Here is a 13203-nt window from a genome sequence, read left to right as displayed (position 1 = left end):
ATTCGCTTCGCTGCAACCGCGGCGACGTCACCAAGCCCCGCCCCTGCCCACAATAGACCCGCGCGCTCGTGCGCACGCGCCAGCACGCGCATTGCCCGTTAAACGAATGAGGACGTTTGGAGAGCAATAAGAAGAAAGAAATAATTTTGGCAACGCAGAGCCAAGTAATTAGAGTAGATTAAAGGAAATGCACCATTTCACTTACTCTTTTCGAATACACACATTTAGTTTATTGTTTCTTACCAGTGCTTAAAGCGGAAGTCAACCCAAACATATTTTTTTTTCAAGAATATGTTCCCAGCAGGCCCACTAGTTGAAACACGGCATTCTGATTAATTTTGCATTTGTGGAATATAAGTAAAGCAGAAAGCAGAAGTTTTTTGGGGATCTCCATTTTGTCTTCTGTCGACTGAAAATGACATCACAACTGCTCACAACGACCAATCAGGGCTAACTTGTTTTCTGAATCTGAGCCGTGATTGGTCGTTGTGAGCAGCTGTGATGTCATTTTCAGTCGACAAAAGACAAAATGGCCGCCCCCAGAGATCCCTAAAAACAAGTGCATTATATATATATGGGAACATATTCTTGAAAAAAACTATGCTTGGGTTCACTTCTGCTTTAAGGGAGCTGAAAAAAATACAAATTACTCTTTGAATTTTTCTTTTTTTTTTTTTTAATGCCAGACAGGCCTTTGTGAGCAGGGATCATATCTGGTTATTTTTGTTCACGTCAAAGCCTTTTTAGTTGAGTAATGGATCTTTTATGTGTTTGAGCATTAAATTATATGACGATAATCTTCTGTAATTGGTTAAAAAAAAAAAAAAAACAGACGTGTGCACATATTTGTCCTTATTCAAAATGGCATATTTGTCATCCATCTGATTCAGATTCTTACGTGGCTGATTACCCTTCCGGGCCCCCTCCACACTTCCCTAATATTGGGTATACACCCTCAAATGACATAAATGAGACACATGACGCAGGATGAGGGCGTCTCCATCACCTCACATCCGTTTCTCAAACTTTCTCCCATTGTCCCCTGTGGTGTCGCACAATGAGTGCTCAGCCTCACCCCCTTCCTGGACTCTCAGCTGCGAGCCGGGTCAGGGATCGTTCGTCCCTGGAAAAGTGAGCTGAGTCACGAGTTCACATGGGCAGGGACACGCAGGAAGTATTGCTCTAACTCGCATCATGTGCCTTTAGAATTGTGCTCGTGTGGAACGACATCGGATTATAATTAGAGCCGTGGCTAATATTTTGCAAATTTATTTCTGAGCTATGAAAGGGGAATATATGGCCTTTCGCTGCATAGTTTAAGATTGATTGATGATGTGGTCTCGAGAAACTTGCCAGGAATAGCGTACATTGTTGCCTACTATGCGTTGTTTGGCGAATTATGGGCATGGGAAGGATATGCTGACAAAAACTGCGAAACCTAAGATATAAGATGTTAATATCCGAATGCAAAAAAAAAGAGGTCTATAGTGACATTTGGCACACTCTGTATACTAAAAACTGAATCATGTATCCTTGAGAATTCAATTCCAGGGTGCAAAAACGCATTTTAAAAATGAGTTAAAAAAAAAAGTTAGCTCTTCTCCAGCTTGCAATTTGCTTTCTGACATTCAAACTATATGTCTCGCCCTCCCCATTAGGCATCAACAAATTCTACAACAAATTCTGCAACATAGGAGGTGACAAGTCTTTGAATTTGAAGCATGTGACCATGTAATCGCTCCAACCTCAGAGGCAGCGAGGACGCCATCAACTGCTTGCTTTAAGTTAGACACAGTACCGGTAGGTCATCCCATGTCATTTTATATGTCCAACATCCACAGAATAAACACGATAGGACCGTTACTCTCCAAATCCCGCAGTTCAGTCGCGCCAAAGTCCTGCAATCAATGAAACGCTAACTTGATACATGTGTTGTTCACAACATGCCCGCAGTCTAGATACAAAGCACATGTCCTGCACATGAATTCGGATGTGCAAATATCACGTGAGAGTCCGAATTATTATTCATTCCTCGCTGATTAATTTTTGACCTCTAAACCCCATTCCAGCCGGCACTAAAATGTAGTCATATTTTAAGAAGAAAATAACACATTTGGACGCAAGTGCTGGAAGCGAGCCCCTACAAGGCAGTACATGTCAGCCACATTAAGACATGTCATGCACACATCTCGGGAGATGAGGATGAAGTGACCCAGAGAGTTGCTGAGTGCTTACCACGTTCATGTGCAGCGAGGCCGAGCACACACACACACACACACACACAGGCTGATACGGTCATTTTGCCTGCAATGATTCTGATAATGAAAGCGACTTCTGTTGATTCAATCAAAGGGAAATAACACAACTCTGCAGTGCACACTTGCTGTTTGATTTAAACGACACTCCCAATCAAAAAGTTTTGGGAGGCTTGTCAACACATTCCTGAGGCTATTGAAAATAGATCTTCATCTTTTGTTTCATGCAAAGAGTTGTTGACAAGCCTTCTGGGAAATGTAGGATGTAGGCGAGCGCAATCCCTCGGGGAATAGTTGGAACACACACACACACCCACACAAACAAAAGCAATCGTATTACAGCATGTGACCAAAATGACCATAAATTCAAGTATTTATCACAAACAGAGACAAACACATTTGCCAGCTTCTCCCGCAGGCCTTTTTTTTTAAGATGGTTGCTCGTTATTCTGGATGACATTTTGGCATCAGGCGGCATCTTAAAAATGAAGGGGGGCGTTTTGATTTCATTTTATTTTTTAAAGGAGCCACCGCTCCTGAGGAAGAACAACATACCAGAGGGAGGAGGCGTGAGCTTCGCTGAAACTATTTTGGAATATCCGCCCCTAGGAAAAAAAAAAAACGAATTAAATGCCCATCTCTTATTTCTTAACAACTAGGCGCAAGACTAGCAAACAGAGCGGAGGAAACTCAGGAAGCTGAGAGGATTCCCAAGAGACGTGGAATTAGCAATATTTCTGCTCAGCAGGTTCGTTTATCACCTCTTCCTTGTACTGTAGCTTCCTTGTACTGTACTGCACACTTGCGTTGGTCATGCAGGACCTGGAGATCACCGCCCCGCCAAAGCAACAGCCTCAGCTGGGTTCAACCATCTGTTTCATGAGCTCATCGAATCAGGGGAAATGGATCGCAGGCATGTTTTGCTGCATCTCTGCAGATTGCTCTTTTGAATCGTTGGCTTTTTTTTTCCTAAATCAGGTGACAGCAGACTTCCTGCGGACTCCAATGTACAAAGAATTGTTTCAATGTGAGTGTTCTTATGCGTTCCAGCCTCTGCTTGATTTGAAGTCTGAGTTTTGTTAAAGGCTACGGTCGATTGCAAAATATGTTTGCCTCCTGAGTGTGAATCCTCCCTCTGAGCATTTTCCCCCTTAACATCTTGTGTCATTTTTACATCCTGTGTTGTGTTTTACAAGCTCCCTAATGGGCTGGTGACAGGCGTCTTTATCCTCCTATTCAATCTCTCACTTTTGCTTCCTCCTCCACCACCACCAACGCTTAATGGGAACGTCAGATTAAATGTAAAAACAAAATGTCATTTTTGGGGGAATACAGCTCTGATAATGTCTCATACCATATTAGTGTGCACCTTTGGTTGGGAATTTTTATTTTAGAAGAATGGTATTGTTGCCTTGCCAATGTTTCTTTGTGTTGTTAATTTTTATTGATCTTTTGTAGGGATTAAAACTACTCAGGAGGTGTCTAAATTGGCCTAATCTGCACTCTTATTATTTAAATCCGGCTATCTACAATATCTAACATTTTTCCTGCTTTTAAAAGTCAATAAAATGTTATTCCCTTTTTTTAATCTCTAAAATTGATCATTGTGTTACAATGTGTTAAACTGGTCAAAACAAAGCACGATAATTGTTTTAAACTTGACATCCATTTTAAAGTAGACATAATGTTTATTATAATTGTACTCTATAAATTATTATTACCACACGTGCCATATTAAACTCCATAGTAGAAAACGCGATTAACAATGGTTAATCTAGCAAACACACATTTTATTTTTCTGTTCGTATAACAGGTTTTGTGCTGCGCTGATTACGTCCGAGCTTGCAGTCCCAGTTCCAAGCAACAGGTGGCAGCATTTGACTGCCCTAGTATGACCGGATGTGCCTTGCAGGGATTCTCCGGCTTCATCGCTCCACAAACTGCGGCTGGTTTTTCCCTTTAATCTCCACTCCAGAGTTTTTTTTTTTTCTTCCTTGGGTGTTGCCTTCTCGTTTCCAACTTTGGCGTGCCTGCCCATCTCGTCTTGCCGTGTAAGAAACAGGAGTGTGCCAATAACTCTATCGATATCCAACTAATTTATGTCCAAGTGCAGTCACGTTCACCTTTATTTATTTATTTTTTTAAGGACTTGTTGATTTTCGACTGGCGTTAGCCGGCTAAGCTAACTGAGCTAAGCAAGGAGCGCTCCCCCAATGCAGGCCATCAAGTGTGTGGTAGTGGGTGACGGGTGAGTTCAACTTTATTTTGTCCGTTTTCGGCGACTTCTATGATCGCAGTTCAGGGCTTTAAGTGTTTTTCCCCACTATTTATTCATGTACGTTGACCCAGTTAGCGGCTAACAGGCTGTCACTATGAGCGACAGCTGTTGCTCCAGATAGCTCAGCAGCACACTTATCCTCGCAAGTCCAAATTTGACACTGCATCTCATGCAGTAGACACAAAAACTTTTTCATATATATTAATTTATAAATAGAGAAATAATGCTGTGTCATGGTTATGGAGTTTTGCTGTGGGCATTTCTCATTATAAAGCAAGCACACTTATCTAGCAACCTTTGGACGTAGGGCAAGTTGCTAGGGCTGGGCAATATGGTATCAAAAAAATGATTACAAAAATCCGATTTCTGTCTTCTTTTTTTTCCCTTTCATCTACCAAAAGTAAATGACAATTACATAAACTTTTCTTTGTTTTGTTTTCCCTTCTGGGATTAGCTTTATGTCATCTTATACCAAACAAGCTTTGAAGTACAAACAAAATGACAGGGAGTTTGAATAAACTGTTTGAAGCAAGCATTTATGGACTATCCCACTTGACTTTGGGCGACGGGTGGGATACACCCAAGACTAGTCACCAGCCACATGTAGACAAACAACCATCTCACACACACGTATGCCCTCTTTGACCCTCTGTTGATTGTTTTTTTCTTTCTCAGGGCCGTGGGTAAAACATGCCTGCTCATCAGCTACACGACCAATGCTTTCCCCGGAGAGTACATCCCTACCGTGTAAGCCACACTAGAATTTAGACGGATCAAATCCCCAACCCCACCCCCAAATCATTTTTTTTTAATGTCTTCCTTCAGCTTCGACAACTATTCAGCCAATGTGATGGTGGACGGCAAGCCGGTGAACCTCGGCCTCTGGGATACGGCGGGACAGGAGGACTACGACCGACTCAGGCCGCTGTCCTACCCGCAGACCGTACGTAGATAAGTGACGCTCGCTTGTCGTACGCCATGCTCTCACGCCCTCAGCTCGCCACCGACCGTCTTGAGTCACTTGCAGGCCCAGACGAGATTGTGCACAGTCAGCAATTCGGAGCCTTGTATCCATAGTACCTATACACAGTCTGGAAGGCAGCTGGACGGTGTGAAAAGACCTTTTGTTTACTGCCTTTTGTCCTCACCACAACTCTGCCTCTGTGCCTCAGAAAGTGGGAGTCGCTCTTAGTGTACACATAATTTCTGCAGGGTCACAATGCCGGGATAAGTATTCACCCCTTCATGACTTCAGATTTTCATTTTCTTTCTTTTTTTTCCACATTTATCCCACTTAACCGTTTCAGATCATCAAATTTTAATCTCTCACAAAGGTAACCCAAGATTGGCATCTTGACTCGCGGGTGACCCGACTGACTAGTTTTTCAGGAAATGAGCCGTCGCTTTATTATGTCTTCAGACCCTAACTAGATTGTCGACGTGAGCTTCACAACAAGCAGTAATGCAAGAAGATTGCTTTACACAATGAAAAATGCCATAGATGGGCAAACGAAACTAGAATGTCGCGGTGGTTATTACCCCTCTAAGCAATGTATATTTGAACACTAATGGTACTGTATGCAAATCTCAACTATGAAAATATTCAGAACTGTTTGGTTGGGTACACTTGTACAGTTGAATTAAATCTGTAAAAATGTAATAGAAAAGTTCTCGTTACAAACGTGCTAATTTTCATTTTTCATTTGAAAATTCTTGAAAATGTAGAAATCTATAATGGCTGAGTCTCATGCAATTTTGTCTCCCCCCCCCCCCCCTGTAGGATGTGTTCCTGATTTGCTTCTCACTAGTTAGTCCCGCTTCTTTTGAAAATGTCCGCGCTAAGGTGAGAATACGGCCTCTCCTTTCTAGTAGCAATGTTGTTCCATCTTATTGCTCACTGTCCACTGGCTTTGCTCACCAGTGGTACCCCGAGGTAAGACACCACTGCCCCAACACCCCCATCATCCTGGTGGGCACCAAGCTCGACCTGAGGGACGACAAGGACACCATCGAGAAGCTCAAGGAGAAGAAACTCGCACCCATCATCTACCCTCAAGGCTTGGCCATGGCCAAAGAAATAAGTCAGTGACACACACAGATGCACATTTTGCATACACATTGAAGCTGTTTTCATTTTTATCTTTCATATTAATTCATGGTTCATTTGCTTTTATTTTGGGGAAAATCTAGTAAGACCAAAACACTAATGTACAATAATAAATCTGATATTGTTTATTTTTATAGAGATTAATTGATTGCTTTTGCCTATTAAAATATACTTGGGGGAAAAGGCTGTTGAAAAAACTTATTGCAATATTGAGGGGGAGAAAATTACATTATTTTTCAGAATCCTTCAGCCCTAATTTAAATTGCAGCATTTTTCTGCTTTCCCTACACCATCCAATATTGTTTTTATTTTTTTTGTCCACCAGGTGCCGTAAAGTATCTGGAGTGTTCAGCTTTGACGCAGCGCGGCCTTAAAACGGTGTTTGACGAAGCCATCCGGGCGGTCCTGTGCCCACCGCCCGTCAAGAAGAGGAGAAGGAAGTGCAGCGTTTTGTAAATGGAGGAGCAGCAGAAACGGTTGCAGTCCAAACTCGCCCACCAAGATTGAAGAGTTTGCTGCACTTCTTCCTGATTCTTTTTTTTTTTTTTTTTAATGTCTGTGCTCTTGTTAGATCAGACTCGTTCCTTTCCAAAAAAAAAAACTTTTTCGTCAATTTTTCGTTTGATCAAGAGCATCTTGGCTGCTTAAATCAACTCGCCAACTCTTTTCTATTCAATGTTGGTATTATGAAGCAAGTTGTGAGACCTTTTTAAGACATTTTTACAGTTTGTAGAAATTCCTGAGGCCTTCATGACGTGACAACTCAATCGGAGGAAATATTGGGTTTTGCACCCCCTCAAGCCACTTCCAGGCGGTGGTAAAAACATTTTTCAAGTAACTTCCCCTTTTATTGTTCTCTTGTGAATAGTGATCGAAGGACCTTTTGTTTACCGTCTGACTTTTGAGTCAGCAAACAGTAAAAAAAAAAAAAAAAAAAAGTTTGATTGAGCTTTTTTAATGTACTGTCATACATAATAATGCATCCTTTTTATGAAGAACCAGTTGAACGCTAAATTCAGTATTCCAATGCTATCGGATAGTTGAAAGTGAAGATTTTATTAGTCGTCTTTTTTTTTTTTTTTTTACATTAGTTGCTTTCCCAACATTAACAATTCACAAGCCCTTTTTTAATGTTTTTCTTGTCTTGGCCCACCTGTTGCGGTGAGTCGTACAATATGATCGTCAGCTGTAACCCTTGAATGAGCGATGATCAAGTTGACGTCTGAGCTCCTTGTTTCAGTGAAGCATCATCATGTACACTTGGATTTACAGTTTTTGCCTAATATGGTATCATTTCATGTTTTGTAATTAAATAAAGTCATCAAAAATGTTATGCTTGATGTCCGTCTTGTATGTTTGTGCTTTTGGGAGTATTTGAATAATTGACTGCAGCATGGTAATTCATTGTTTGTTCAATGCAGTGCCCCACTGTTGATTGGCAGCCAGTTCTGGGTGCTGCGTCTCTGCTAAAGTCAACTGGGAAAGGCTCCAGCTCACCGGAGAGCCTAATTAGGACATGAATAGTCAATTTGGAGGTAAGTGGCTTCAAGGTTGTTTGGATGTTTTCCATTGCTCAAACACCAGCTTGGCGCTCACCGCATCCTCAACGCCCATTCCTTTTCAAAACAAAAAAGTGACACTTTATTCTGTTGCTTGAGGAAGGGAAGTAAATAATGCAAATACCAAGTAGTGCTCACCAAGCGATTTAAACACTGTCGTCTTCTCTCGGAGTGCAGGTTTTGCTCCGCTGATGACTTCGCCGAGCTCTGCAAACACCTCCGCCTGAAAAACGACGACGTCGCCTTTGAGCTTCATTGCTACCAGGAGGGGGCAGCGCAAAGTCCCATTGAATTGAAGCAATGGATTGAAAAGAAGTAACTGACTGACCCCGGAGAGGATGATGTCACCAGACTCGACCATGGCTCCCTCCCTGCTATCAACATACACCACCGCCTCCATCAGCTTGTCATCAAGCTCTCTCCAGTCCGGCCTGCAAGCTCCCACCGCTACCCGGTAACAAGATTTTTTTTTTTTTTTTTGGTTACGGTTGTCATTTGAGGGATAAAAACAAACCTATTTCCTCTAAATGAATTGATCTTGGCTGCTCACCTGCCACATGAGCTCCCGGCTTGACCCACTGCCCCAAGAGCACCGGCTGTGAACTTGAGGTTACCGTCACTATGACGTCAGCTCCCACCGCCGCCGTCTCTGCAGTGTCGCAGAGAGTAACGGGACCGCTGACGGAGCTCAGAAACCTGTCCGCCCCTTGTTTTCTGTGGCCCCACACTCGCACCTTTCGCCAAAATTCACGGTTAAGAGAAGGTACTCCACCATTACTTAAGAGTACCTCAACATACACATTTTTCAAGTTGCGCACACAAGAGCTGCAATGAATCCATCATGATGCACGAATATAAAATTGTTTTCTGACGTTAGTACTACACAAATCCTTCCTCCCCTCTTTAAATCATTTGCCGCACTTATTCTTTTTTAGTCTGTAAAAGAAAAGTTTTAAAATAACCTACAGCCATGATCTGTAGGTGTAAAAAGAAGGTTCAAAGAAGATTTCACATTCATTAATCTTCAGCAAAAACTAGACTGCGCTAGAAGTAACTCCTGTTTTCACGCGTCTTCTTTCAAATTTTGGGTCAAAAATGATAGTATGCCACCATCTAATGTTCGATAATGGAATTACACCCAAAATAAGTGTGATGCAGAACTAAATAGTTACATAAACTGTACCAAAAAAAAAATTCTGTGGACCTGAAACATGCGATGGAGGTGGGTAACTGCATTACACACATTCTTGGCTACCTGGAACTAGGATGAACTACAGAAAAAATGGTTTTATTATTCTTCTCCCATTTAAGATGTAGTTTAGGTAGTTTTGTGTTCCGCTCCAACAATGTTATCTTTTCAAAATCAGGATTTACCAGTTACATTGCTTTCGGACTTGTTCGCATTAACTTAGCAAACTTTATGTTAATATTTGTTAATATTTGACTTGCTGGTTGTATACACTGACGGAACGCGATGGACTACTGCTCATTTCCATGCCCATAATGGATTGACATTAACTAAACCTGGAGCACTGTGACCTAGCACCTTTTTCCTGATTGTGAAGTAAGCGACATAACCAATTTCCACTGAAGAAAGCATCTCATTACCCTCACTTTGAGTCACTTTGTTGTGAATAATGCATGAATGGAAATAGTGATTACTTTGCTAACTAAATGATGGACAAATGAACAGAAATACGATACGGCATCAATTTATTTTTCACTTTTGTCAGCCTTGGCAGAGGTCTACGCCCTACTGATAGCTATTCTAGGAATCTTTGTAAAGACCGAATTTTGGGGGGGATACCGCTCTTGTATTGGATTTTATAACAGAAGTAAATTATTAATCAAGTTTGTGACGTTATTGCAGAGGTGGACAATGTTGTGCTCAAAGGTCACATTTGGTTTGGGAAATGGCTTAAACATCCCTTCCAAAGTCAGAAAAAAATCATACTTAAATGTGGGAAACACAATTATTAATTCTATCCTTTCAATTTTGTCCTTCAATATTTAATTTTACCACAGGAAAAAAAATCATCAAATATGGGACGATTTTGGTTTTTTTTTGCTGATTTATGGTAGGAAGTGAATTTATGCCTCTGTAGTAATGTGTTAACGTGTAATATATATTATCTGCCTATTTTAAAAGGGCTAATATCGTCCGATTAAATCGCTGGCCAAATAATCGGTTCAGACCTATACAGTACATTGTGTGATAAACTATCTTTAGTACCTCTTTAAATGAAAACATCTCAGTGAAGACACTGTAGTGGCTCAAGGCTTGTTGTCCTGTTCCCAAGATGGCCAGCACCTCTGCTTGGAGAGGCATCAGCAACTTCGCAAATGAACAGTTTTTGCACACTGTGAGTGTCTTCTTTGAATGCCAAACTCAAGGAGAGAGAGAGAGAGAGAGAGAGCAAACCTTAGCAGAGATGGCCGAGACCGCCGCTGTCCTCATGGACGTGATGACGTTTCCCCCCATCACCTGCAGATCGGTGTGACCGTTAAACCCGTTGACGTGTTAGCGGACGCACGTACCCGAGCGCTACTCACGGCCTTCATCATTCCGCTCTCGGGGTCCAACAGCACCACTGTGGCTTGAACCGAAGGCAATTTGGAACCTTTCTCCCGATTGTAGACGCCCGCAAACTTTGTGCATAAGATTCCGTTGTTTTCCATATAAGTTGGCATCATACACATGCATCTGTTTGAAGGAGACGTTTATTCACAGTTGAAAACAGTTCCCCGGTGGCGGTCTGTCTATATATCTACAGTATCTAGCTACCCAGGCCTACTGGATTATTTTCATTGACTCCATTTTTAAAAAAAAAATTCAAATCCATATCGGCCAGCCCAGTAAAAGTTGGAACATATTCCGAGTGGGTTCTGGAACGTAGCCCCCGCCTGCGCTAAACGGGGGTTAGAATAATTCCCCAAATGATTGAACCTCTGGTCCGGTCTTACTTGCACATTCCTGATAAAATGTGCACCAAAATGTGTACACAACAGTTTTGCTCAGTCACATAAAGCACATAGCATACTTACCCGTCTACTTTCTGCAAAGGCAAAGTACACCTCACAGGTTGGATCACCTCCGAAGTGTCCCTTCGAGAAAATTTGGACAAAGCTTCCTCCAGACGAGGGATGAGCTCGCCGTAGTGTAAAAGACGAGAGACTTGATCTTCCGAAATGACAGCCGGTGGCTCGGCCATGGCTGCAGGAGTTCTTGTTCGCGTGGCGGACGTGCGATTTTTTGCAGTTGTGGTCTCGAGTGAAGCGCGAGCCGAGCTGCGTCCAAGAGCAGCAGCGACCGGAAGCAACTGCTGCCTGAAACACCCATTGGAACGTTGAAAAAAATAGATTTGAGCGTATCCTAGTCGTTCTTCCGTGGACTCCCTGGTTCTGTGAGGCATAGCTTGGAGTCCGTAAAAGTCATTTGCAGTGAACTAGGTCGTATCATTTGAAAAAGTATTCATATTTTATGAAGGCTAACGTGACGTCATGTGTAGGGCTTTTTGGAAAATTTCTCTTCTGTTGTCCTGGACCCGTTTTATGTAATTTCAGTAATGTTCGTAATGCAAAGCTTGTATATTTTTATACTCTCTTTTACTTCTTTTTGTGTAGCTAATTACTGTTTTTTTTTGTGGAGTTAGAAGTATCTTCAGACTAAAACAATCTGTCCGTTTTGTGATATCTAATACACCAAGAGGAAAGACAAGTAGTATTAATTTTTTTGCACTTATATTGTATTTCACAGAATTAAGGCATTTCATTATGAACTGTATGCAGTGTAACAAAACAAGAATTCAAATAGAAAATACAAAAAAAAAAGTTTATTCATCATCAGGCAATGCCATGACAAACACTCGTTACATAAAAACTAAAAACTCTTGTCTCACAAGCTTCATAACATGATTATATTTAGGTTGAAACTTGGAACATCTTTTCTGTATGAACAGTACAACAAAAGATTTACACGAGTAGTCTCTCGATAGCCATTTGGACCGTCTGGATCTGGGGTTTGAGCTGAGAGCCCTCCTTTATGGTGACCGAGGTAGCGATGACGGGTCGTGACACCCCGCAGGCGCGGCCCAGGGCCTGTTTGGAACGGACGAACACATACGGGACGTTCTTGTCCTCGCAGAGCAATGGAAGATGGAGGATGATCTCCAGTGGTTCAGCATCAGCAGCCATCACGATGAATTCTGATATTCCTCTGTTCAGGGTCTTGGTAGCTGGAGGGAGGGGGATAATTAGTAGATGGTTGTGAAAAGCTACGTCTGCAACCCTTTAAAGTTGTGTTTCCAAGCTTTAATGAGCCAAGACACAAACATCTCAACTGTTGTTTTAATTCATTACCTAAAATTAATTCAGATAAGCTCGGAGAACCCTCACCTTCGTTGGCCCCCTTCCTCAGCTGCTTGTAGTTGGAGGCTTGCTGCACCAAGTCCAGGATGGTTTTGGTGAGTGTGGCGTCAGCCAGCGGATAGGCCTTTGGGTTCACCGGGGCTTCACTCTGGACACAAAATACACGCGTTATATTACCACAATGAAGCAGTGAGATCAATCCAAATGTACAAATAGTGCCGCAGCGATTTTAACGTTGAGCTCTTCTCAAGATTGCTTAAAGCTAATAGTTAGCATACACATGCTAATAACTTGCTTGGTCCATGCGGTAAAACACTCACCATTGTGAAAGGTTGTTCTTGGTATTTCGTCCCTCTCGGCGAAATGCTTCACGGAGGAGTATTTCCTTTTTGCTGGGGATGGAGGAACAACAAAATACGAAATTGAAATGCTTTCTTTTCACCGCTACAAAATGCACAAATATTGCTACTTGGTACGAGCTGAAATGTTTGCTTCACGTGTAGGCTGCTGCGCATGCACAGTTTCAATTCCCAGGGAGGCCGGAAATAGCACTTCTTCGGACTCTTTTTCCTGGTTTAACGGTGGTGCGTCTACGCTACCTATCGATCTGGAAGGGAACTGTTATTGTTTACTCAA

The 13203-nt window shown here is 42.1% G+C and overlaps 3 protein-coding genes across 6 annotated transcripts in view; 1 reads left to right on the top strand and 2 right to left on the bottom strand.

Moving 5' to 3' along the window:
• The window catches only part of rac1a (Rac family small GTPase 1a), a 32850-nt gene extending 24877 nt beyond the window's left edge, over positions 1–7973 (top strand). For 2 of the 4 annotated variants that reach the window (XM_086016670.1, XM_086016673.1), the window contains 9 exons: positions 1659–1800; positions 2915–3003; positions 3075–3282; positions 4069–4503; positions 5209–5280; positions 5359–5476; positions 6314–6376; positions 6455–6614; positions 6966–7973. In XM_086016670.1, the coding sequence (XP_085872796.1) occupies positions 4469–4503; positions 5209–5280; positions 5359–5476; positions 6314–6376; positions 6455–6614; positions 6966–7096 (579 nt within the window). In that variant the 5' untranslated portion in view covers positions 1659–1800; positions 2915–3003; positions 3075–3282; positions 4069–4468 and the 3' untranslated portion in view covers positions 7097–7973. The remainder of the gene's footprint in view (positions 1–1658; positions 1801–2914; positions 3004–3074; positions 3283–4068; positions 4504–5208; positions 5281–5358; positions 5477–6313; positions 6377–6454; positions 6615–6965) is intronic. The other 2 variants (XM_086016671.1, XM_086016674.1) reach the window with 2 other exon arrangements.
• crym (crystallin, mu) lies at positions 7152–11526 on the bottom strand. The gene is made up of 8 exons (XM_086016669.1): positions 11245–11526; positions 10753–10903; positions 10622–10684; positions 10433–10534; positions 8750–8933; positions 8528–8646; positions 8338–8422; positions 7152–8256 (listed from the first exon to the last, which is right to left on the bottom strand). Exons 1-8 carry the CDS (start codon positions 11409–11411, stop codon positions 8186–8188), a joined length of 942 nt encoding a protein of 313 aa, XP_085872795.1. The 5' UTR covers positions 11412–11526; the 3' UTR covers positions 7152–8185.
• A 491-nt stretch (positions 11527–12017) lies between these two features.
• Positions 12018–13129, bottom strand: LOC147129046 (NHP2-like protein 1). Its single transcript, XM_086015713.1, has 3 exons — positions 12888–13129; positions 12595–12715; positions 12018–12434 (listed from the first exon to the last, which is right to left on the bottom strand). The coding sequence occupies exons 1-3, from the start codon at positions 12888–12890 to the stop codon at positions 12172–12174; spliced, it is 387 nt and encodes a 128-aa protein (XP_085871839.1). The 5' UTR covers positions 12891–13129; the 3' UTR covers positions 12018–12171.
• Between the last annotated feature and the right edge of the window lie 74 nt (positions 13130–13203).

The sequence above is a fragment of the Filicampus tigris genome, chromosome 19, assembly GCF_054856515.1.
Source record: "Filicampus tigris isolate MCC_2025a chromosome 19, RoL_Ftig_1.0, whole genome shotgun sequence".
Lineage (NCBI taxonomy): Eukaryota > Metazoa > Chordata > Actinopteri > Syngnathiformes > Syngnathidae > Filicampus > Filicampus tigris.
Note: the sequence above shows the minus strand (reverse complement) of the source record. Positions and strands in the feature narration are given on the sequence as shown.

Excerpts from the sequence above, each read along its gene's own strand:
- crym (XM_086016669.1), bottom strand. The coding sequence starts at position 11,411 with ATGGCCGAGCCACCGGCTGTCATTTCGGAAGATCAAGTCTCTCGTCTT. Across the intron at positions 10,685-10,752 it reads AGAGCGGAATGATGAAGGCC|GTGATGGGGGGAAACGTCAT; the intron begins GTGAGTAGCGCT and ends ACCGATCTGCAG. Across the intron at positions 8,647-8,749 it reads GCCGGGAGCTCATGTGGCAG|CGGTGGGAGCTTGCAGGCCG; the intron begins GTGAGCAGCCAA and ends GTTACCGGGTAG.
- LOC147129046 (XM_086015713.1), bottom strand. Across the intron at positions 12,435-12,594 it reads GAGGAAGGGGGCCAACGAAG|CTACCAAGACCCTGAACAGA; the intron begins GTGAGGGTTCTC and ends CCCTCCCTCCAG.